Below are 26,026 nucleotides of genomic sequence, written 5' to 3' on the forward strand. Positions count from 1 at the left end.
CTAGGCTACAAGGCCCAATAATGAGAGATGACATTTAGATCATACTTTTCAAGTATGCAAAGGGACTCACTTATACTTGAGCATATGTGAGGCAGCCAGGGGATACAAATGAATAGAGAGCCAAGTCTGGAGTCGCAAGACCCGAGTTTGAATTTGACCTCAGATACTCAGTAGCTGTGTGACCCTGGGCAAGTCACTTAACCTCCGTTTGCCTCAGTTTCTTCAACTGCATAATTGGGATAATAAGAGCAGAGTTCCCACGGTTGTTGCGAGCTACAAATGAAGGAATATTTGTGAAATGTGCTTAATATAGTAACCGGCAGACAGCGGACCCTTGATAAATGCTTACTCCCTTTCCTCCTTCCCTACACCTGAAGACTGCGTGTGGTGCCCATCCAATGCGGGACAGGTATCAGTTTGTACAATTCCTATTCTGCAGATGAAGAAACTTCTCTCTGAGACCGAAGCTCGGACGGACGCGATCTAAAGCTAGAGTCCCGTCTTTCCCAGGAAGCTTTTCCCAGCCTCTCACTGCTAATGCCTTCCCTCCGTCAATGCCTTCCCATTTACCCTGTATGCAGGCTGCTGGTACACATCTGTCTGTTGTCATCCCCTGCATTAGACCGTAGGCTCCTCAAGGGCAGGGACTGTCTTCTGCTTCTTTCTGTATCCCCAGCACTAAGCACAGTGCCTGGCACACAAGGTTTACTGATTGCCTGGTTACACAGCCAGTGTTAAAGGCAGGATTTGAAACCAGATCTCGTCAGCATTCTTTCTATTACGTCAGTGATCCTCCACCCACAAAGACAGAAGAATCACAGATTCTTCTGTGGACCAAGATAATGTTCAATAGTGAGGGCAGGATCAGTGTAGGAAGCATGCCTCTCACCTCTCAGCAGAGAAGTGGCAGACCACAGGGGCAGGGTGAGGCATACATTCTCTCTCAGGCACAATCAATGTGCTGATTTGCTCTGCTTGGCTACATTTATTAATTAGAATGGAGAATGTCATGTTGGAGGGCGGAGGGTAAGAGGTGGAAGGGAGGGAGAAGAGTCACAGAGAAGTGAACATGATATAAAAAAAGATTACCCCAAAGATGTCAGAAGTAACACACACATTCATCACTTAGCAGAGAGGCAGGACCAGGGCTCTGAGGTTTCCACAGTGTCACCTGTGACCAAAGTCCCTGCACTCAGGCAGCTGACTACCCTAGCACATGTGATGGGCAATCCTCTCTGCTAGTCTGGAAAAACTCCCTACGAAGCCTGCACAGCCCGGCTGCAGAGCCCAGGACCTTGCTGACTCCAGGGGGGCATCACTGCAGCTCCTGCAGGGGGTGCCCAAGAGATACAACAGGCGTGTGCGTGTGTGTGTGTGTGTGTGTGTGTGTGTGTGAGTGTGTCGTTCAGTCTGCTCACCGTAGGGGACGGTGGAGGTGGTGGGCTGGAGGGTCCAGGCACTGTCGTCACTCACTGACCAGACCATGTAGCTGCCATCACTGTGGGAGCTCACAAGGATGTTGCCACTGCGCTCCCATGCAAGGCTCTCCAGCTGCTGCAGAGGCAGAGAGAGAAGAGCTGTTTTCAGAGGCCTAAGATCTGGCAGGTCTGGGCCAAAGGGATGGAAGGGGTCCTCTGCATGACCTCCTAGGCTGGTCTCTGTTCTTAGAACCACTGGGTCACAGATTTTGGAGCTGGAGGAGACAGCCCCCTTGCCCTTAGGAAGTTAAACTGTTATTGTGCCCATTTTACAGATGACATGACCATAGACCAGAACAGTTAAGTGATATGCCCGTGGTCAGTCAGCTGGTGAACAGTAGGGATCTGGGTCATTCTCTGCTTGGAAATCACACAGGGTGCTTGGAGAGCATCCTCAGGGTAAACCAGAGGGCTTAGGAACACACCCAGCCCCTGACTGTCCCACTGGCATGGTGAGTACCAAGAGGTATCCTCCAGCATACCTGATTCCCCAAGAAAAGGTGGTCAATATGCCTTGTGCTCTGGTCCCAGATGACGATCAGGCCCCGGCTATAGCCAATGAGAATCTTGGAGGGGTCCTGAGGATGTTCCTGTAGGGATTCCACTGGCCCGAGGGCCTTCCCACACCTGTAATCTTCGGGCACACTACAAAGAGAAACAGAAGGCAGTCAGACATAATATACAACTCCCTGCAATGACCCCGAGGGGAAGTTTCTCCTTCCTTATTGTCCTGATTGTGGATCCCGGTCAGTGACGATCCCTCTTGCAAGGGCGCTAGAGTGGGCTGCCATTTCCTGCTCCAGTCCATATTACAGAAGAGGAAACTGAGGCAAATAGGGTTAAGTGACTTGTTCAGGGTCACATCGTTAGTGTGTCAGATGACTCTTCCTGATTCTAAACCCAATGCTCTATCACTGTACCACCTAACTGCCCTTACTGTCCCTGAGAAGTTCTGAAATGGTTTCGGGGTAGTCTTGTCAGCAGAAGACAGTGCTGGCCTAGATGATCCCTGGCTATACCCAAGCCTGCTGAGAAGGCTTGGAGTGAGGATGGGATGCATTCTAAATCCTTCTCAATCTCCAGCTCAGACCAAATTGATACTTATCAGGATTATTATTCCTTTCCATTTAAAAAAACAAAACAAAACAAAACTTTATACTTTTCAAAACACATCCCCATCCACCATTTTCTAGAATCTACAGCTAGAAGCAAATCTGAAGAAAATGTAGTCCAATGCCCTCATTTTCTGGATGAAGGAAACTTGCCCAAGGTTAGACGGTGGTTTTAATGGCAGAGTTTGAATTCAACCCCAACTCCTCAGACTTCCAACCTAGTACACTTACACCATATGGCCCCACTGGATCTTCAAAATGCCTCTAACAAGGAGTACCAAGTAAGGTTATGACATTCATTCTGGAGATGAGCACATAGACCCCAGAGGCTGAAATGGGCCCAAACTCACACAGCCGCTTAGCAGCAGAGCCAGGATGAGAATCCAGCCTTTGGACTTAGCCCTTTCACTACGGTCTTGCCCTAGGTAGGAGTGGATGCTTCTTCACTTTTAGGGCTAGAGACCTAAGGGCCCCAACTGCATAGCAGCTGCCCAAATGAGGCACCTAACTGGGACAGGAAAACTGTCCTCCCACACGAACAGATGGGGGGACTGTGGATAGCATGACACATGGTCAGCAGGGCATCTGGGGGCCCTTGGCAAGGTCTGAAGATGATGGTCCCTTTGGGCCACTATCGACTGGAGACTTCACGTCTTGATCATAACGTATTCACCTTGGCTTAAAAGAAATACCTTTGGGGCATCTAGGTGGCACAGTGAACAGAGTACCAGCCCTGGAGTCAGGAGAACATGAGTTCAAATCCAGCCTCAGACACTTAACACTTACTAGCTGTGTGACCTTGGGCAAGTCACTTAACCCCAATTGCCCTGCCCGCCCCCCTCCAAAAAGCAAAAAAAAAACAACCCAAAAAACCTTCGTAGAAGCAATGATAGAGAATCACCCTTCCAGGCAGGAAGAAATAGGTTCAAATCCTGCTTCTTGATACATGTGGGCTATGTGACTCTTGGGAAATTATCTGACCTCTTACTACCACACACAACTCTATATAGTTGCAGATCTGGTCAGATCTATAGTGGCTGAGTGTAATGGCAAGCACAGAAGCAGTTCTCACCTTGTTTCAGTCTGTTAAGAAGCAGAACATGTGAATCCCACAACTTGTGAACCCTAGAACTTGTGAATTCCTGGGGAGGAGCTAACAACTATATAAGGAGAGCCCCAGGGCTAGAGACAGCAGGAACTGAGAAGACTTGTGGCAGTCAAGGAGAAAACTTGTGGTATCCACACACTCTCTCTGCTCTGTCTGCACTGGTGTGTGTTTGTGACACTTTGTACAAAAGCCCTGGGACCTCACTGGAAGCCCTGGAAGAGGATTCTCTGGTTGTCTGTGTACAGAAGTCCTGGAGGAAGGGTTCTGGAGGTCCTGAGACTACACTGATGATGTGTGCTGACTTCATGGACCTAGTTTGTGGGTCTGTGTTGATTCCTATGTTGATGATTTGTGTTGAGTTCTCAGACCTTGTTGGTGGGTCTGAGCTGATTTCACAAGCAGATAGTGAATTGATGACGGTGCCAGCAATGTGCATGAATATTGTGGTGGCTCTGTCAAGCTTTGTCTTCCCAGAAACAGGAACTGTGAAGGACTTGAGGTGGACTGGACACTGTGAGCTTCAATATGAAATGGGAACAGGACGAAGAACTGGACAAGGAGCTGGGAGCTGCCTGCCTTTGAACCCAGGTGACAGTTGGAGCTGGAACCATGGAAGCTGAGAGCCAGCCTTGAGTCAAGCTGAAAGAAGGCTTTACCTGGATACTGTGAACTGAGGGAGAAGACTGTGATTTGCTTGTGACCTTGGGGCGGATGGCCTGTGTATTTTCCACTACCTCTTAATAAGTTACTAAGTAGTGACTGATGACTGAGTAGTGACTGATTTGTAATTTAGTGTGCCCCATGAATGGAGAACTTTAACTACTGTATTTTGTGACCCTTAAGGAGGCAAGCCTCCTTAAGGATGATTGAATGTTTGACTTATTAAATGATTGTACTTTGCTGAAAACTACTGTGACCACTTTTGTGAAAACTGTGTGGCCATTTTAGTGATAAGTCATTGTGAATGCTGTATTTTGATTTTCTGTGATAAGCTGTAACATTGTGAATGCTGTACCTTGATTCTCTGTGAATGTTTTGCTCTGATTTGTTATTGAATAAATAGAATGTTCACTATACTACTACGTAATCAGAACCTTGAAAGCTGTTCACAGCAACAGTCCTCTGGAAAGCTGCTTGTGTGTGGTTTTACACTGAGAAACTTTTCTCACCTGGAATTACCTATAACAATGAATCAAACTGCAGGACAAGCAAAATATCAATAACAAATTTAAATATATAAATATGACCATGCCATAGAGAGTGGAATTTTCTGGCATTCAAAATATGTGTACCATATTAAAACTTTGAAAAGGGGATCTGTGAATTAGTTCCATCGTTCTGGAAAACACATTGGAAAAAAGTGACTAAAATGTCCATCTCCTCTGGTTTAGAAGTTCCAGTGTTAGATACACATCCCAAGGAGGCTGATGAAATGAACCAAAATATTTATAGCAATGCTTTTTGCAAAAAAAAAAAAAAATATGCCTTTTGCAGTAGCAAAGAATTGCAAACAACTGTTAGAGGCAGGATTTAAAGAAGGCTAGGGGAGGATCAGCAATCCAAGCTCAGCCAGAAGCCCCGATCCAACCCAGAAATACCTATTACATCAAAGGGCAAAGACTTGCAGTTGGGGCTTTGCCCTTCTGTAGATTACTAAATCCTACCAGTAGGGCTCCCCCTGATAGGGAACCAGCTAAAATAAGTTTGGGATGCCTGGATGCAATGAAATGTTACAGAAAAGTGCAGGAAGATTGACATGGACAGATGCAAAGTGAAGCAAGCAGAACCAGGAAAACTATAGGTAATGACAACAACATAAAGGAAAAGGACAAAACAACAGAAAATGAGTACTGTGAAGTTATAATGATCAAGCTTCTCCTCAAACAAGAGGTGTGAGGAGGCCACTCCCTTCTTTGCAGAGGTAGGGGAGACTAAGGGTGTGGAACATTCCAAATAATAGCAAACTTGTCTTGATGTGTTGGTTAGTTTCTCTGAACTGTTTTTTCTCCTTTGTTCCAAAAGATAGCTCTCCAGGAAGAGATGGAGGAGAGGACACACTGGGAAATGTAGGTGATACAGAAATAAATACCAAAAGTTTATTTCAAAAAAATACATGCACTTACAAACACAAAAGATGCGTGATTCAATCAGGATGGAGGACTCTCCTCACTGATTCATATGGCAACCCATCTGAGACTGAAAAGATAAGTCCCAAGGAGTTGCCCAAAGCACACAGAGGTTAATAGACTAGCCTAGGGCATGTAGCGTCAGAGGTAGAATTGAACCTACGTTTTCTGGACCCCAAGTCCACAGTGCTTCTATTAATGTATAAAGTCACATGGAAAAGTGTCCCTTATTGTACTCCTTCCATCCCTTTGCTGAATCCTAAGTAGCACATTATTCATGAAGTCTGATATCTATTCTTTAGTTTCGGTCCTGGACGTGTAATTGCCTATTTAACAAGAACTACAGACCATCCTGAAGATGTCCCAGAGTTATACCAGTTCTAAAGGGTCATCTGGGTGAGCCATCAGCAACAGCAGTGAAGCACCTAATCTAGCACGGCTTTTATGCCACCCCGCCCCCCCTCCAGTCATCTGCAGATTAAACATGTTTTCAAACCACTAAATTAAAATATACTTTTTTCCTCTCCGTTTAAGGGACAGAGGGGTGTGTGGGGGGATATAAAGTCAAATGACAGGGTCTTCCTTCCCTTGACCTCTCCATTCAGCTCCTCACCTCTGTAGGACCTCATCCTGGTAGAGGGTCTGGTCGTCTAGCAAGGAAAGGTTGGTGGGATTCAGGAAGTAGATACCACCTCCTTCAGTACCCAAGCAGGCCATGTTGCAGGCTGACTTCAGCAAGATCACTGTCACCCGGGTGATGCTGGGAGGAGAGCTGTCCAGAGAGTCAAAGGAAAAAGGCAGGTGAGCAGCCTTGACATTGTTAGAGGAAGGATTTAAAAGAGGCTAGGAGAGCACCGCCAGTCCAAAGAGATTAGAAAGACCCACAGGCATTCACGCTCAGCCAGAAGCCCCAAATGCAACCCAGAACACCACAGGGCAAGGAATTGCCAGGTGGGGCTTTGCCCTTTGGTGGGTTACTAAATCCTACCAGGAAAAGTTTCAGAGGGGATTCAGACCTCATTATTATTATTATTATTATTATTATTTAACTATCAGGCAGTGCTCTCTGACTTGAAAGGGCTGGCTAGTTGCTAATTACTGTGTTGGAACCTGCAAGGGGAAGAGGAATTATGGGGAGGAGAGAGCAGCTCTGAGGTACATAATTATCACCTGAAATTACTCACTGCAATTAGTCATTAAGAATCTGTGTATAGTTTTGTAAAAATAGTCTCTGAGGGAATAGGCTCCCCAGTCCCTCCTCCTTTGGCCTGATCAAAGGAAGAAGTTGGCACAGTGAATAGGGCTGGATTTGGAATAAGGACCTGGGTTCAAACTCTGCTTTTGCCTGTTAAGATAAGCATTACTCTGAGCAAGTCACTTATAACCTCTCTGGGCCTCAGTTTCCTTAACTGTAAAATGAGGGCGTTGTGTTGGATATCCCTCTTCTAGATCTAAATCTATGCTCCTGTGCTATGGAAAGAGAATGGAGGAGAGAGAAGAGGAAAGGAGAAAGTCTCTTCTGGGTTACACAGGAGGGGGACAGCAGAGCTTGACAGTATGCAGATACTGGATGACTGGGGAAGCCACAGATGTTCCCAAACTGTCTTCAGCCAATGATAAAGATCAAACTAGTTGGAGGTATTTATGGGGGCTTTTAAGGTTAACAAAACATTTTCACTTCATGATACCCTGAGAGGGGGCTGCCGTGCATGGGGTGGGGGAGAATAGACAGTATTGTGCCCATTTTGCTGATGAAACTGAAGCGCAGAGAAATTAAGTGGCATCTGACTTACAAGGTAGGGGACAAATGGATTAAGCTACGTAAGGCACTCTGAAAACCTGAAAGCACTACATAAATGCTAAGTGACAGTTACTAAGTGACAGCCTAGGTTACAGAGCTACTCAAGGGCAGATGTGATTTGAACCAAGGTCTTTTGAGTCCAAATCCAGTGTTCTTTCCACGGTTGCCTCTTTCTAGAACTCCTTTCAAATTGGAAAAAAAAAAGTCACATTTCCTTCCATGACTGACTCTTTCTGCCTCGTTTTCACAGAAAGGCTAGCTACAGAGCTTGGAGACAAAGAGAGTCCCTGGAGACAGAAGCAAAGGGAGGATGGCCAGGAGACCAGTTACACATCTGCCCAGGGAGGCTCAACCACTGATGCCCACAGCAGTCAGGATTTCTCCTCTTGTGCCTACAAGTCTCACTGAAGATGAGCTTCTCCTTGGCCTCAGTTAATCCCGGAGACCTCTCTGAACCGTACTGAAATTCTCATTTCCACACCATGGATTTTTACAGAGTGGAGAGTCAAAGAGAAGAAATTCCCAAATGATGGAGGTAGTAAGATCTTTCTCTGCCTCTCTCTCTCTCCTCCCTGACTGTCTCACACACACACACACACACACACACACACACACACACACACACACACACCCCTCTCCACTTTAGTCTAGGAAGTGACTTTGCCAGGCACACACACACCATATTCATTTCGATCACTCTGCTTTCACTCACACAGTCCCTCTCCTCCCTCTCTGAATGCCCATCTTATCCTTCCCCCCAATCCAAATTCAAAGCATCCTTCAAAGTCCTAGCAGATGTCCCAGCCCCTCTGGGAAGCCTCCCCTGATCTCCTAGCGCATTTACTATCATCTAACACTTAACATAATGCTGGCATCTGCCCCTTCTGTCCTACACTGCCAGCTTGTGTTTTAGGCACTGGTCCCACACCCTCTACCAGACTCTGTGCTCCTTGAGGGCAGGGGCTGTGTCTCGTCCACCTCTGTTCTCCCTGCACAAAGCCCCAGCCACTCTTTCCCAATAACAATATTTTTTAAAAACGTCAAAGGCATCCTACAGCATCACTGTCCAAACTATCAGTCACTATCGCATTGTTCCTATGGAGCTCCACATGACGCGATATTTTCTCAGAAACCATTAATGAATTGAGGGGAGACGGGGTTAAAGCCCTAAAGACAACAGAATCTGCTGAATGACTTGAGGCCGGGGGGGGGGCAATAAACGCTTTTCAACGACTGCTCCATGTAGCTGGCTTAGGGACTTCATCCCCCCTGCCCCCCAAGAGATGAGAGGCAGGAAATGAGAATGTTTTCAGAAAGGCTTTGGACTCACTGACGAATGCCAGAGCCAAGCACGGTTACTGAGAGAAGCTGAGATATGCCAGACCTTTGAAACTAGGGTTAAGGAGGATACTTGAAACTCTCTCCATTCATAGCTCATCTCCTGATGGCCTCTATTGGCATCAGACCCTGGGCTGGGCAGACCATGGGTCTTGCCTAGTTTTAGAAGGCTTTGTATTCCTAGAAATGTTTCTGGGGAGAGAATGACCCAGCGGCAGGCTTGGGTGGTAGTGGGTGGGCACAAGCTTAATGGAACAAATAAAGACTGCCTCGCATTGCTATATGAAGACAGACAGACAGACAGTCAGGACAGAACATTCAAAAAGAGGCCACTCCCCCCACCCTTGCTCTTCACCCTCACAGACAGAGCTCTATGTAGTTCCAGGGCTCAGATCCAGGTAACTGGTACAGATAAAGAGCCTTAGGCCCTGATCTAATCCAACTTCCTTGAACCAGCTTGGACATTATTTGTTCCCATCATCACCAGAGGAAGGAAGGACACAAGTAGTTGATGGCCCTCTTAGGATGCCCTAAAGCGAAGCCGTTTCCCTGCACCAGACCCTGTCACACTTATACCTGGGCCCCAAACGATCTCTCCCTTTTCCTCCTGGTTCTGTGTTCTGTGACAGAGTCCTGACAGTCCCTTCCCTTTCTTCTTCCCTTGGCCTCCAGCAGCCAGAGTGGGGAAGCAGAGGGCAGGGCTATTCTCTGCTGATACCCTGATAGGGATGATGCAAACCCAGAAAAGGATGGTCCCTATTATTAGCCTGGGCGCTGCTGTCATCAATCAGAAATAGGCCCATTTCCTACTCAGACTTAGTTAGGAACTTAATATTTTTTGTTGTTTCCAATGAAAGAAAGTTTTTTCAATTAATAAGCATTTATCTTCTTTACCTCCCATGTCTCCCCCTCTTTACTAAAAGAAAAGCAAAACCCTTGTAACAAATAAACATAAACCAAGAAAAATAAAGCCCTACACTGGTCATGTCCAAAAGCATGTAATTCAGTCTACGTCTTTTGTCCATCATCTCTCTGTTAGGGAGGGAGTAGTATTATGCAGGAAATTAAAGCAAAGACTGCAGCATCCCAAGTAAGGCATTGGGGTTCCCCAGAATTCCACCACTGTCCTGACTGAATGCAGGCTCCTCAACAGCTGAGGTCCAGACAAGGGGACCATGGCCCTCTTGCTCCAAATTATGCAGTAGCTTGGGGTCTAAAAGTTCATCAAAACCCTCCATCCCAACCTTTTCTACCAGAGTATGATCAAGCTGAGGCCAGGTCTAGGGCAATCTCCTCTGCCCTAAGCCAGAAGGGCTTTTCCTCCTGAAGTTCAGGATCCAAAACAAGCATGGCAGCCAGAGATATGGCACTGTGGGGGCCTGGAAGCTCCCGACTCTCCCCGGCCTACAGCATTCTGGGTGAGTTGTCCTGCAGGCTGCCCAGCTGGATGGATCAACAGTCCCGCCCCCTCTACCTGCCAGTCATGACACCCACTGTTCACTCTCCACCTTGCCCCACTTTACCAAAAAAAAAAAAAAAAAGCAAACTGAGATGTTGGTGGAGAGACAGCGGCTACCCACGAACAGGATGCTCATCTCGCACCAGAGAAGCTGTTTCCCAGGCAACCAGGCTGGCGGCAGCACCCACGGGGGTTTAACTTGAGGGAGAAAGGTTGTTCTTGGGGTAAGGCTTCAGGGTAAGGGGGCAGCTGGGAGGGGACTTTGCTGAGGGGGGGGGCACATAACACAGAATCTGAACTTGAACCCAGAGGAAAAACAAGGGAGTGGAGAATTCTGAATGTCCCAAAGGACAGAAAACATTTTGACCTGAGTCTGAAAAGGTCCTGTTCTGATCCTAATGCCCAGGAGAACCCCACAGAAGTATGGACCTGAATTAAGGGACACATTGGGGCAGAGAGCCTCCTAGGGATAGCATGAGCCATACAATAGAGAAGGGGCCCCCTCACCATCAGTCTCCAGGGCTCCCCAGAGTGGTTAGGGACAGCTTTTGACCTAAAATGAGGGCACCCTATCAACAGAGCTGGTCCCAAAGGCTACAAAGCCAGATGGAAAAGCATTTGTTTCTTTTTCCTCTGGATAAGTCCCGTTTTGGAGATAAGGACAGAGGATTTCAAAAGAAATCTCTCTAGAGAAGTTTCAGAACTCCGTGCCCTGTTTTGCAGCCTTTAAAAGAAAATGAGACAGGGGCAGCCAGATGGTGCAGTGAATAGAGCACCGGCCCTGGAGTCAGGAGGACCTGAGTTCAAATCCGGCCTCAGACACTTAACACAAAAACTAGCTGTGTGACCTTGGGCAATTCACTTGGCCCCAAATGCCCTCCAAAAAGCAAAAAGAAAAAAAGAAAATGAGGCCTCTGAAATCCCAGCATCTGGGTAGCTTTAAGTACAATCAGCCTAGTCACCCATGTTCATTCCTTGGTCTGGTCTTGAAGGTTTACCCACCCATGTATAACCTGGCCCAGAAATTAAGCTCCCATTCCCCATTGAGAGAGAGACACAGAGAGAGAGAGAGAGAGAGAGGGAAAGAGACAGAGAGGGAGAGAGAGAGAGAGTGAGAGAGACATAGAGAAAGACAGAGAGGGAGAGAGAGAGAGAGACAGCGAGAGAGAGAGAGATAGCGAGAGAAAGACAGCAAGAGAGAGAGAGACAGCAAGAGAGAGAGAGAGACAGAGAGAGAGAGAGAGAGAGAGACAGAGAGAGACAGAGAGGGAGAGAGACAGAGAGAGACAGAGAGGGAGAGACAGAGAGAGAGGGAGGGAGGGAGGGGCAGGGAAGGTGGCATTGAGTACTTAGCACTGTCAAACCCTGGGCGGCCCGGCAGGAGGAAGCTGTGGGTCTCCTCCAAGTGGGAGTAGCCATCCTTCTGAAAGATCCCCCAAAGGTGGAGGGTGTTGTCGTCTAGCAAGGTGAGGAGCTGGCCCTAGGGAGACAGAAGGGAGAGCTTTCAGGGGCTTGGCAAACACAAATTTTAGTTGGGGGCAAGGCGGTTTACCTACAGGAAGCCATGGCTAAGGGACAGACGTTCCCACCGCTGAGCCCATCTGTCTCCAGGAAAGGGTTCCCAGGCTCACGGTTCCACTGGAATAGCCAGGAAGAGCAAAGGATAAAGAGAGATGGCAAATAAGGCTTACCTGGCCAGGTAAAAAGTGCATCTGTGTGACTGTAGCCGTCTCCTTATGCAAGCCCGTGAACTCCACGCCAGGGGCCCCATATCTTCAGAGGGCAAGGTCAAGGGCAAAACAGCAGCAGGCAAGGAAGGAGACCCTGGTATGAGTCTACCCGCACCTCTTTACCCCCTCGATGCGAACTTGAGAATGGTCTCTTTACTGACTACTAAGCAGTGGAATGTCGAGAGTGCCCAGAGTTGTGGGGGACTTTACAAATAGGAAAAACCAGAGACAAGGAAAGCAACCTCCCTTCTCGGGCCCTAAGTCAGTGTAGCGTCCCTCCTTTCCACATCTGCAACCACAAGGAACCAAATGCTTCCCAGGTATGATGACACCTTCTGTCTACAGGAATACTGTTCAGGCTTCAAGGCCCAGCTGGCATCGCCTCCAGGAACGGGACGTCTTCCCCAGCTGCTCGGGCTCATTTCCACCCCTCCTCCTTATAATGTATCCTGTACACAGGTGCATTCCCTTTGGCCCTCTCTCATTCTGAGCTAGTCTGTTCTGGGGGCAGGGACCCCGTTTTTTACTTCATTATCTGCACCCCATTCTCCTAGCACTCGACAAAGGACTGGAAGGTGCACAGAACAGAATAGCCAGCTTGACACCCTAAGGACCAAAGGCTAGGGAATGGGGTGCATTTGGGGGCTGGATTTGTAGACCTAAATTTGGATCTACTTGTCCAAAGGACTCCCCGCACCCCACCCCAACACAGGCTTCAGGAGAAGGGACGATAAGGATTGTTATGCCAAATCTGATAGCACTTGGCTCTCCTTGGGAATCTAAAGGTTGGGAAGGAAGCCAGAATCCTGGGCTCTCAATTGCTGGCCCAAGGTTATGCTACTGGCTAGTGGCAGACAGAGGACCTGAGACTTTGTCTCTCGATGCCCCTTCCAGTTCTCTATCATGCCAGAGTCTAGAACTCACTTCAGTCCTGCACCCCAGCTCCCCATTCCTCCCCCCCATTTTCTGGAGCTGGAAAATCCTTGCACTAAGAAGCCCTGGGCACCCTCTCTGGTGCCAGTTCTGTGCTGTGCCCTGTTCTCATTTCTATACCCATAACAAAGAATGCAGAGCTCAGAGAGGGAAATTTCCATCAGCTGCAAAATGATTATTCTTTAATCAGCTCTACTTCTGACTGGAAATGAGGATCAGGGGAAGAAACTGGTTAGCATTAGTAGCAGCCAGCAGGCTCTTGTGCTGCGTGCAGAGAGGGAGTGGGCATTGGGGAATTGGAACATGAAAGAAATCCTTAAAGTCAGAGCCAGCATCAGGCACCTAGGCTGACTGCAAGCCCTGAAGAGACAGCAACTCCGATCAGCTCAGGCTCAGCCTTCATTCCTTTAACTCACCTCTCCGAGCTCTATGTATCTTTCAGCATCCACCTCCAGGCTCATCTCCTCCATTAAGATTTCCCAGACTGCTCCAGAACCTCTCTGAATTCCCTTATGACTTATTATGAATTCTAGGCATTCTAAAGCCAAAGACTATCTGAGCCGAAAGGGACCTCAGAGGTCACTTATTCCCACTTCTTTACACAGAGAAAGAAACTGAGGCCCACAGAGGGGAACTCACGGGTGAACAAATGCCAGACACCAGGTGATGACGGAGCCTAACGATTTCCTCGTGACTAGAGACAAGTGCTTTGTTCTACCTTCTCGTGGGGCATTCTCATATTACAATCACCAGAACTTGAAAAGAAGAAGTTCACAGCACCCACTCAACATGGGCAGGAATCAGAACTGGTTAGAGGCTCCGGGGCCTTTTCAGCTGATGCTGTAGAGGGGAGAAGACATGCCAATCAGTCTCAATTCTGCTTCCTCAGTAAGGAGCCCAGGAAGGGTCCTAGCCAGATGAACTCAGCTCCCTCTTGAAGCTTTCCCAAAGGACTCTTCCAGATCCTTCTGGAGTTCTTCAGTAACTGCAATTTGCCCTTAGATCAGGAACCAGTGCCCTATGATCACATATTGTCTTTCCCCTCAACCTTCATCTGCCCCACCCCAAGCCGGTAAGAAAATTAACACATCTGTTTACCTCTTAGATGCAAAGTATATCAGCAGAAATCTGGGGCGGGTGAGCTCACAGTCATCTACTGAGTTAGTACCAGAGGAAACTCAGTAGACCCAGGCAGCTCTCTAAGATTATAAAGTGCATACAAGTGGCCAGCCTGCATCCCTCAGGAGAGTCCTCCGGATGAAACCACTGGTTCGGTCCTCCTCATCTCCCTCCCCACGTCTCCCCTCCTCCCTCCACACTCTGAGCAGGTAAATGACTTGCCCTCTGTTGATTATGCCTAACGTTTTCCTGCCTACAGTTTACCTGTATATAGTCGTTTGTATGTTGTCTGCCACAGCAGACCGAGCTCTTTGAAGGCAGTGACTATCTTCTGCTTCCTTTTGCATCTCCAGCTCTTAGCACGGTGCCTGGCTCTTAATAATAGTTTATTGGCCGACACAATTTGTAAATATTTGGGATGGAATCCAAGCCCAGGGGTCCTGACATACAAGTTCAGCGTTCTATGCACTAAGCTCTTGCTTTCTTTCACACTTCCCCCAGCTCCTTCTTTACGTATCTTCCCAACTAGACTGTGAGTTTCTTTCAGGCAGGCACCGACTCCTGTTAGTCTCAGTATCCTCCACAGTGGGGGTGCAAATAACTGATGCCCCGTGAACGTTTGCTGACTGGCAGCTGGATGGTGCCAGGGCAGGGGAGGGTAGGATAAGCTCCTATGCCTACAGATCTCCTCTCTCCTTATGGATGCCACCTCTGATCTTGGTTTAAACAGCTGTTCATATGTTATCTTACTCAACAGATTACAAGTCCCTAGAGGGCAGGGGCTGCTTTGGCTTTTATGTTCTCTGTGCTTGGCACACAGTAGGTGTTTAACAAATGCTTGCTGGCTTGATAAGCTACTCACCTTCTCCCTACCTTCCCTCTTTCCACTTGTTCCAACCCCCTAACCCAAAATACGCTTTCCACCAAAACACTGTTGCCATCTCCCTAAATAAAACTTTATCCCCCCTCTTCATCTTGTCTGGCAAAACAAAATTCCTCCCTTCACTTTTGTCGGTACTGAGTCCCTATCCAGAATTAACTCCACACTGTTAACCCATTCACAACCCGTCCGCCTCTCCTGATTCACCCTTGTGTTCCTACATGCCCACTTATTTTAGGCTGTAAGTTGTGTCTTTTGAATGAAGAGTATTATACCAAGGAGGCAGAGGAGTACAGGGGAGCCTGGACGCACCAATTTGTGTTTGGTTTTGGGTAAGTCACTTCCGTTCCTGGGCCAGAATATCCTCATGTGCCAAATGGGGATGAGAATCTTGGCCTTGTCTCCCTTTCAGGGTTGCTTGAAGACTCAATCCTTCCACGTGAAAGTACTTTGTAAACTACAGAGGAGTCAGGAAGTATAATTAATACCAGCTCCCACTAAAGGCAGATTCTTCAGTGACATAGCCCTGTGCCCTCACAAGGGGGAAACTAGGATGTCCAGTTCAACTCTGTGCAGCCTTCTGAAGACATCCCTACCTCATGAGGTAACATGGGTCAGTGAGTTCCAGAATCATAAATCTAGAACCGAAAGGAACCTTGGAGAACCATCTAGAGTACTAACCCCATTATATGGACCAGGAAACTAAGGTCCGTATCAGTCAAGTGACTTAAGCATGGTCGCCCTGTTAGCAAGAGGGCTGGAATTCTAACTGGGGTTCAGTGAGTCTGAGTGGCAGGATCACCAAGAAGATAAGCTACTTAACGTAACTCTGAGCCCCCACAGACAGAACTCAGGTCTAGAACTGCCAGCTTGTGGTCCAGGGTCTCTGGTCTTTTAAATTATAGCTATACACATGTGCTCACTCATGCCAACTATCCACACCAAGTACTAATGGTGCAGCCCATCCTAGGCTGGGGCTGGGAAAGACACAGAGAAAGAAGACCCAGGCCCTTCCCATAGAGAGTTCACAGGATCGTGGATCTAAAAAGAAAAGCAGCTTTAAAGACCATCTATTACATGTGTTTCATTTTATAAGAGGGAAACTGAGGTCAAGTACACAACTAAGGCAGTGCCCAATACAGGTAGTGAGGGCTTCAAATACAGGTCCCTGAGACTCCATCCAGCTCTCTTTGGAGTAGCAAGCCTTACATAAAAAACACAGAGTAACAGAAATGTTCCATTATCCATCCATCACCCCATTTCTACAGAGGAGCAGCTGAGGCCCACATGGGGCAAGTGACTTGTCCAAGGCCCGTTAATGGCAGAACCAGGACTCAAATCCAAGTCTCCCGATCCCCAGGCCACCGTTCTTTTGCCTCATGACATCATCTCAAGCCTTCCTGAGGACAGGGGCCCCTTTTGCTTCCCCAACAGAACAAGATGTGCGGTAGGTACTCAGGACAGATTTACCTACAGAGCAGTCATACCTGTAAGGACACCTGAGTCTGGATGAAGGGGTGTGGATCCCAGACAGGGATGCAGCTACAGAGGAAGCCAGCCAAGGACTGTGCATCTCCCTATTCCCACTTACACCCACTCACCACCCATCCCTCCGGGGACCAAAATCCCTGCCAACACCTCACCCATCCTCCTCCGACTCCCAAACTTCTCAGAGACTTTCCCCCAAACTAAGCTCCAATGAGGTGGAGACGAGGAGAAACAAGGAAAAAGGGGAAAAAGCCGAAGATTTAAATTTAGGGCTCCCCACCTGTTTCTCCTCCTCCCACTCTCATGTGCCTAAATTAAAAGGTTCTGCTGTATTTTGGGGAGCATACGCCTGGTTCTGGGGATATATTGGTCAAGATGGCTTGCTTTCACACTCCACTCCTCAGCCCCTCCCGAAGCTCCAGCTGCCTCCTTCCCTCCCTCCCTCCCCAGCTTGGTCCCCTCTCCCTTTGCTGGCCTCCAAGCGCGCTGCATTCCCTTCTCCTCACCACGCCTCCTTTCTCTTCTCTCCCCCAGCTTTCTCTCTGCTGGGGCCAGGGGCCTCCCAGCTTGGTATTCTCCACAATCACCCTGGAATCCCTTCCTGAGGGTCACCAGGCAACCGTCCTGTACTGCTGGCCTGTTGCCCCTGGCAACAATCTCTGCTACCTCCCAAGGGCCCAGAGAGGCCTCTCCCCCCTAACAAACTCCCCCAATTCTGCATTTCTTCCTCAGTTTTAAGGTCACCTGGAGAATTAGGCTTACTTCAATCCAACATTATCTTGAGAATGGGGAGGTGATTACTCCCACCCAAGGCTGCTGCCCTCCCCTGCTTTCCTGGAGGTAGGGCCAGGAAGGGAAAGGTTATCCTAACTGAATTTTCAGGGTACCTCCCTGCCACCCTTGGACTTTTCAACTATGTTTTACCCCTAGTCTAGCCTCAAAAAGAAACATAAGTACCCATCTCCCCTGAAAAGCCCACAGTGGTGCTACCTTCCTTACAGCTCCCAAAATGGCTAACCTTAGCCCTGCTCCCCAACACCAGCCCCCATTTGGGGAGTCCAAACCCCTAACCCCAGGCAACCACCATTTACTGCCCACCCTCTGAGCTCCATGGAGTTCCCATGCAATCCACCTGGATCTGTGAGAGGAAAGAAATGATCTGTATGGGGAGTAGACAGGAGGGGTGGGGGTCCAGGGGGAGAAAGCTGGAATCTTCCTGCTTAAGAAAAATAAACGGTATTAAGTTCCCTCTGCTGAACCTACTTGACTGGAATTTTTCTGTTCTTAAGATCCTGATGGGCCAGAGCCCAGCGGAAGCAGGTGTGAGAAGTCTGAGGCCACTTTGGGGGCTGCATTGTATAAATACTATAAGAACGGAATCAGTTGGGGATGTGAGGGGAGGCAGGGTTGGAGTAAGGCCTTTGGACACACACTTTTGTCTCTCCTCATTGGTAGGGGTTCTTAACCTTTTTTTGTCATGGACCCCTTCTCAGAATATTATTTTAAAATGCATAAAATACTTAGGATTGCCAAGAAAACAACAAAAAAGTGGAAAATAAAGGTCTATTTTTTTTTTCAGTCATGCTTATAGATCTCCTGAAATCTATCTGCACACCACTAATTAAGAACCCCTGTCCTGTGGGCCTCTGACAGGCTTCAAGATTCCTTTCTAGAGAGTTGTGTTTCCTTCCCACAAAAAGGCATTCGAGCCCACCTCACTTTGCCACTTCCGGGCACCTAAGAGGGAACAGAGGGTGACACACAAAGGACCATATATTTAGAGTTAGAAACTAAACCAATTAGATCATTAGTTAGATCATTTAAACCAATTGTGTCAAACCCAAAAAGAAACTATACATAAAAATCACTGCAGATACATGCTGACTTAAGAAAACCACACATTAATATTATATTAACATTATCTGTGTCTTAACATTTTATTTGTTTTGTTAAATACTTCCCAGGTACATTTTAATCTGGTTTGGGCTGTATTCAGGTATGGGGTGGAGCTATGGGACACGTATTTGACGTCTCTGATCTAAAGAAACCTCCTTCACTTACAACTGAGAAAACTAGGGCCCTGACTTGTACAAGGTTGCAAGGGTTTGGAATCAGAACTCAGGTCCTTGGGCTCCAAATGCTGGCCTTGTTCCAGGAGACCCTGTTGTTTCTGATGTGCAGTCTCTCTTCTGCTAAGTGATTGCATACACTAACAATCAAGCTTGACCTCAGAGGAAAGTTGAGAAAATGCAGCTCCCTTCTTTCAATGCAGAGCTAGGGGACTTTGGGTATGGAATGTTACATATACTACCAGACATAATTTGTATTGTTTAGTTTTGCTAAACTGTTTTCTTTCTTTCTTTCTTTTTTTACCATCGTTACAGTCCCTGGGTAGGAAAGGGGAGGCATGTTCAGAAATTAATGTGATTTAAAAAGTCATCAATGAAAACATATAAATGCATCAATAAATTTTTTTAAACAGTTGACACAGAGCACTTTAAGTTTCACAAAGTACTTCACACACTGTCTCGTTTGATCCTCACAATTAAGTACCTGGTCGGCCAGGGTGAATGCTATATACCTGAATATTTTCATATTTAAATGTTTCCCTCCCTAGTTAGGCAGAAAACGAATCCACAGTTCAGTCACTGATCAGGGAAGAAGCAAGGCTATTAAGAGACAAGACCCAAGTTCTAATCCAGGATTTGCTCACTTCCAAAAGGAACTTGGGAAAATCATTATAACTTCTGGTTCTCAATCAAAGGGGGTGAATGAAATCAAGGAATCAAACACAGCAAGTTGAATAGGATCTTAGAGGTCACAGAGTTCAACTCCACTTCACCCTCTTATTTTAGAAATGAAGAAATGGAAGACTAGAGAAATGACTTGTGCAAGGTCATGTAGTAAGTTAGAGGAGGATCTGAAATTAGAACTCAAATCTCCACTGTGAACAGCAACAGCAACGTTGTAATGGTGGTAACCGTGAAAGATTTGGCTTCTCTGATCAACACAATGATCCAAGACAATTCCTAAGGACTCATAATGACAAAATGCTAGCCACCTCCAGAGAGAGAACTGATATAGTCTGAGTGAAAAGTGAAGTATCATTTTCTCACTTTCTTTACTTTTCTGGCTTTAAAAAAATACGGCTAATATGAAAATATGTTTTGCATGATTTCTCGTGTATAACTGATACATCGCTTGCCTTCTCAATAGGTGTGGGAGGGGGTAGAAAGGAGAGAGAGAATTTGGAACTCAAAATTTTAAAAGAAAAAAATCCATTAAAAAACAAATAAAAAATAAAAAAAAAAAAAAAAGAGCTCAGACCTCCCAGGCCCCTGTCCCCAGTGCTCTTTCAGTACAATGCAGGGAAAGCCTGATGAAAGTTAGGTGATAAGCGATCCCTTCCACTGTCTCCCTAACAGGGTTTCAGTGAAGACTAAATGAGAAAATAGATCTCACTACGTTTTGGGAAGCGCCAGGCTTAAGGGTCTCACCTACGCTACAACACCCAGGAAGTATGGCATGGGTCCTTAGTCCAGTCCATTTCCCCGGAAATCTGGATTCAAACCCATTCTCAGGCATCCTCACCTCTCCCTACCCCCACCTCCAGAAAGGCACCTAGACATCTTCCCTTCTCTAAAGGAATCATTCAAGGGAAAATTATGATGGGGCAGGGGGCACACAGCAGAAACACGAGCTGGGACTCAGATTTGCAAATTATGCACGAGAAACCCATCTCTTCTCTCCCTTCCTCAGAAGCATTTATTTGAGAACCTTGGCCCACAGATCCAGAATCAGCTAGAAGATATCCTGTATCCTGTTCCCCACTTCCTTCTCCCCCCCCCCCACAACACCCTTCTGACAGTCTGGAGTGCCAGGGAATACTCAGAATCTCATGGCCCAGGCATCAGAAAAAAGATTCCACCACCCACTTTAAAATCTCCTGTGTCGGAGGAAACCTATGGGGACTGCCGGGAAACTAGTACAGAGGCTCCAATGGAAACCCCGGGAGCAACGAGAGATTATTTTAATACCACCCTTAATTAGGAAAGACAACTAAATTACCAGGTATGTCCAACTGTCTTACAGAAAGGAAAGAATAAATTAAACGCAAAGTCGGCCATTGGGCTTGCTAGGCCTGAAGCATCCATTTGAACAAAGGGGTATAACAGACTTCCAGCCCTGGCAGTCACTCAACACACCTAATACATGACCCTCCTTCTTGCCATCTCATCAACAATGCCTGTGTGATTTAGACTTCGTCACTGCCTGGGTTCCCACCATATAAGAGACCGTGGGATGTCTAAGCTGGGAGTTGGGATGCCTAAATACAAGCACTGAGTGGGTCACAAACTCAACCTGTGATCTTTCTTTTTCTGGGCCTCCACTTTCCAATCTGTAAAATGGGTCCAATAATCTCTGCCCTATCTCTCAGGCAGAACTATTTGTGACAATCCAATAAGACAACAAATGTGGAAGTGCTTTGAAAACTGAAAAGAGTAAACACATGTGGGAGATTACTGTTACAGCTGAAGAAATGGAGACCCGAGAACTCAGGTTAAGTGATTTGCCCAAAGTAGTGTTAGAGTAAAAAGAAACAAGTTTCAGTCTTTCTTCTGCCATTCACTCACTGTGTGACCTCGAGCAAATTTCTCCTCTCTCAGCCTCAGTTTTCTCCTCTATAAAATGGACTAAAGTATCTAAGGCACTAAGCGTGGTCTGGGGATCCCTTTCAGGGGGTCCATGAGGTCGAATCTATCTTCATAACAGTAAGATGTTTCAATTTCTAATACAGTAAATATTGATAGTGGAGAAGGAAAGGGCAAACCACTCCAGTAGCTCTGCCAAGAAAACCCCATGGACAGTGTGATCCAGGGGTCATGAAAAGTCAGACATGACTGAACAACAAATACCAATACATAATAACCCACATAAACAAAAGCTTTTTGCAGGGGGCAGGGGAAGAGGGTTCCTCAATGATTTTTAAGAGTGTAAAGGGGTCCTGGGACTAAGCAGTTTAAGAATCACTGGATCTATAAGGTTTCTGCCAACCCTAAGAACTCTTACATCCTGGCATCCACTAGCTATCTGCCTCTGCCAGGTTGCCCCAATAATGATCAGATGCCCTTGGTCTTCTGAGAGGCTGGCAAAGAATAGCTTGGGATCCACTTAAGGCCAGTGCCAGTGCAGAGAAAGGAAGTGTTATGTCCTTGGTCAGTCCCACTGGGAACAAAGACAGGAATGATCCTTGAGCCTAGGAGCAGAAGCAAACACCTGAGTGCCCAAACCTGCCTGAATCTTTACGGGTGTGACAAATATTGAATTGAGAAGAGGGTGGGTACAAATCCTGCCATTTTTCCCCATATCCTCTTGAGCCAAAAGTCTCTCCCTCTTTCTCTCCTCCCCATCCCTGATCCAGGAAAAGCTTCTGTCCCACCCCAGAATGCAAAGTCAGTGCGGTCAGTCAGCATAAGTGGAAGAGAAGCTCCCCTTTCCCCTCCCCCCAAGGCCTCCCCATCCCCCAATCCCTGACCCTCACAACAATTTGAGGCTGCATGAATCTGCACAGTGCCAGACCGCAGAGAGGAAAGAGATCACCTCCCTCTGTTTTCCTCCATTTAGACCACACATACGGGTTACCAGGTTCTTAGAACTAAAGGGAGGAAACAGATGCTTAAAATTCAGCTCTAACTCCTGGGCTGTTTCGCCGTAACTTCTAGACATTTGCCCTGACAGATGCCAGGTTTTAAGGGAGGCACTGAGAGACAAGAAGGGTCCAGGCTGCTGAGGGGACCTAGAAGGCAAAGCCTTGGAAAGACCAAGGGGACAATCTTCAAAAACCTGAAGCCGAGAGGGAGAAAGCTTGTTCTGCATAACATGACAGCAAAAACAGTTACCAGCATTTACACATCAAAGACTACAGAAAGGTTTGCCCATATCATCTCAATGACCACCAGTATAACTTGGGCAAGTATAATAATAATAATGATAATAATATATAATAGAATATGACATGATATATGATGATATGATATGATATAATATGACATGATATGATAATATGATATAATAATATATAATATGATATGATGATATGATATGATATAACATAACTCCTTAAAGTTTGCAAAACACTTTACATATATTAATTAATTAGACCCTCACAACAAACCAGGGAGGTAGGTGCTGTTATTATCCCCATTTTACAGATGAGGAAACTGAGGCACAGGGAGGTTAAGTGATTTGTGTCCATGTAAGAGGAGACAGCAGTTATTTATCCCCTGAGAGAGGGAGTTATAGAGGGAGGGAATAAACATTTTTAAGCGCCTACTATGTTCCAGGCACTGTGCTAACTGCTTTACAAATATTAGCTCATTTAAATCTCACAACAACTATGGGAGGTAGGTGCCATTATCATTCTCTTTTTTCAGAAGAAATTGAGGCAGGCAGGCACTGACATTAAGTGACTCACCCAGGGTCACACAGCTAGGAAGTGTCTGAGGCCACATTTGAATTCAGGTTGCCCTGACATTCTATCGACTGCACCACCCAGTTGCCTAAGGTGGAAGGTGAGGGGGGAAGGGCAATGGCTATAGCCCAAGGGCCTCAGAATCACTCACCTGCTCTTCTGCAATAGCATTGTCCCAGTTCATTTATCTCACCCTCCTCCGAGCCTTGTCTACAATTCTTTCTGAGGTTTTTTGCATACGTGTCATGTCCTCACAACTCCTTGAGGCCAGGGTTCCAGTCTCTTCCTTCCCTACACACCCCATGAACACACTCTTGCCTCTTGCAGCTTCCACACCTCGCTCCCCACCCATTATACCAATCACACCCATCCTTCAAGACCCAACCCAGGTCCTATCAGGACTCTCCAACTGCTACAACTCATAATGAGCCTCTCGTGGGCACAATTCCCTGAGCTCCCGTGGCCCATGCCACATGCATTAGCACTTAGTCATATCCTGTGTCGTGGAGCTCTGTGTGGATCGATCCTTGCTGCCCTATTTGTCTCCATCTCCTCCTCCTCCTGGCTCCCTCACAGAGCTCACACGGGGCTAGGCACACAGGAGGCATTCAACATTGACTGATCTGTTGAGTGACTGACAGAATCATTACAGTCGGGGGAAAACGGGAGAAACCACAGCTTCCTCTCGTTGCTGAAGATGTAGGAGATAGGGCTCTAAAGCTACTTACTGGATTTTCCCTGCAATGGATCCAAGGTTCTTAAGAAACCCCGAGGGAAGAATCTGTGTGATAGGGCTCAGTTCTGGGCAGCTGGCTGAACCACTTCTGCCTTCCTCACCCACTGGGAATGTAGTCTAACATCTTGGCTGGGACAGAGAAAGGCAAGATCTGGCTGGAGGAGAGGCTGAGGCTTCTTAACCTTTTCTGTGTGCGTCATGGACTCCTCGGATGTCTGATAAAGCCTATGGAGTCGTTCTCAGATAATGCCATTAAACAATCAAAGCAATGCTAACTTTCAGTTAGAAGTTAGTTCACAGACACCTTCCCCCCACTCCCATGGCTAGAGCATGGGGAAAGGCTATGGGTGATACCCTCTCCTATCCTCAGGAGGAGAGAAGATATCAAGGAATGAGGCTGTTTCCTCCAATTCAACTCAGGTCCTTCCTGGGGTGTAAGCGTGACAGCCTTGATCAGAAACTGCAGAGTGACACCAGAGGCAAGGGAAAAGGGAACAAGCATTTATTAAGTGCCTACCACATGCCCACCTTATTTGGTTCTTACCTCACAATCCTGTGCTATCTCCATTTCACAGCTGAGGAGGTAGATGGTTAAGTGACTTGCCCTGGGCCACAAAGCCAAGGCATGTCTGAGGCTAGACTTGAACTTGCAGGTCTCAGGTTCACTCTAGGCCCAGCACCTGGTCCTACCATCTTCCCTATTCAGATTATTTCTGTGGTATTGATAGAATCTAAATTATTCTGAAGGGTGTGGCTCCCTTGAGGGCAGAGTAGATTTCTTCCACCAATCCAACTCACTAAACTGAGTCTCTGTTTCTGAAGAACACAGTATGGCCCTTATAACTTGGCTTCATTTCCATATTACAGACACCACTATCCTACCGGGCAGGTAATAAACACCAGAGGCAGGATTCACATCTAGGTCCTGACTCCCAAACCAGCCTTCTTCCCTGTGCTAGAACATCTCGAAGGAAGAACCTTGCCAGTTCTGAGTCTAGGCCTCTTCTCTAGGACCCACAGTAGCCAGAAGCCCAGTTACTGCCTTTGCTGCCAAGCACAGGTATCCTCAAAGGCCTCATACCCAGCATGTGAAAATCTAGTTTGACACAGGGAATAAATTAAGGGCTGCTTCTTCTCCTTACAAAATGATTCCCTGGGGGAGTCATTGGAATTGAAAGAGGACTTAATTTACATGCAGCGCCACAGTGACTTCACTGCACAATGAAAAGAAACTCATCTGTAAAACGACTGCCCCCTGGTCCTCACCACCATCAGTCTCCCGGGCCAGCTGACTCTGACAACCATTTCCAAAGGGTAACAGGTGCTGCCTTGGCTCTTAATGACGCTCGGGAGCCCAGACCCAAAGCTGGCCAAAGGTCCCAAAGCTGAGGACCAAACTTCAAGTTCATCTACCATGTATTCGTAAGATACCAGGCCAGAGGCTCCATGATAGTTCTGGGCAGCTGGAATGTGAAGGCGGAACATCTCCCCCAACACATGCCTTCTGCTCCAATCAGGTTTGTCTCTGTGCTCTCCAAACACATCACATACAAGCCTACCTCCGTGTCTTTGCCCACGCTCCTTTTTTCCTTCTCCATCCTCTCCTAGAGGGCTAGGTATCTAAACTCTTCACAGTCTTCTGACCTCCTCCAGAAAGCCTTCCTAGATTTCCCCGAGGCCATATAAATAATCCTGTCTCCTTGGAACTTGGATAGCACTTACAGTCTGAAACACACGATCAACAATCAATCATATGCTTTAGTTTGCTAATTCTTTCACCTATGTCACACATGTGCAACCTGTCTCCCCAGGAGGTTGGGGTGCTAACTCCCTGAGAGCTGTGTCTCACTCTTTGCCCCAGAGCAGGGCACAGAATAGATATCAGACATGCCAATTTGTTCAGTTAAAGTTGGCCATTTAACCTGAATGGTGCCAAGAATTCTGTTCTTCCAACATCATTAGAGGGGCAGCTAGGTGGTGAAGTGGATGAAACGTTGGGACTAGAATCAGGGAGACTCATCCTCCTGAGTTCAAATCTAGCCTCAGACATTTACTAGCTGTATGACCCTGGGCAAGTCACTTAACCCTGTTTGCCTCAGTTTCCTCATCTGTAAAATGAGCTGGAGAAGGAAGTGGCCAAACCACTCCAGTGTCTTTGCCAAGAAACCCTCCAATGGGGTCACGAAGAGTCAGACACATCTGAAAATGACTCAACAACAGTATCATTAGAGAATTCCTGGGAGCTC

The 26,026-nt window shown here is 47.0% G+C and overlaps 1 protein-coding gene across 1 annotated transcript in view; it reads right to left on the bottom strand.

The window, feature by feature from the left end:
- The window catches only part of LLGL1 (LLGL scribble cell polarity complex component 1), an 88,065-nt gene that overhangs the window by 31,238 nt on the left and 30,801 nt on the right, over nt 1–26,026 (bottom strand). The window contains exons 3-7 of the mRNA XM_069087738.1: nt 12,114–12,195; nt 11,787–11,902; nt 6,438–6,596; nt 1,961–2,123; nt 1,419–1,554 (exon numbers count right to left, since the gene is read on the bottom strand). Coding sequence (XP_068943839.1) covers nt 1,419–1,554; nt 1,961–2,123; nt 6,438–6,596; nt 11,787–11,902; nt 12,114–12,195 — 656 coding nt within the window. The remainder of the gene's footprint in view (nt 1–1,418; nt 1,555–1,960; nt 2,124–6,437; nt 6,597–11,786; nt 11,903–12,113; nt 12,196–26,026) is intronic.

This window comes from Petaurus breviceps, unplaced genomic scaffold (assembly GCF_028583685.1).
Source record: "Petaurus breviceps papuanus isolate PSGF00001 unplaced genomic scaffold, PetGlider_PUasm1.0 183, whole genome shotgun sequence".
NCBI classification, from domain to species: domain Eukaryota; kingdom Metazoa; phylum Chordata; class Mammalia; order Diprotodontia; family Petauridae; genus Petaurus; species Petaurus breviceps.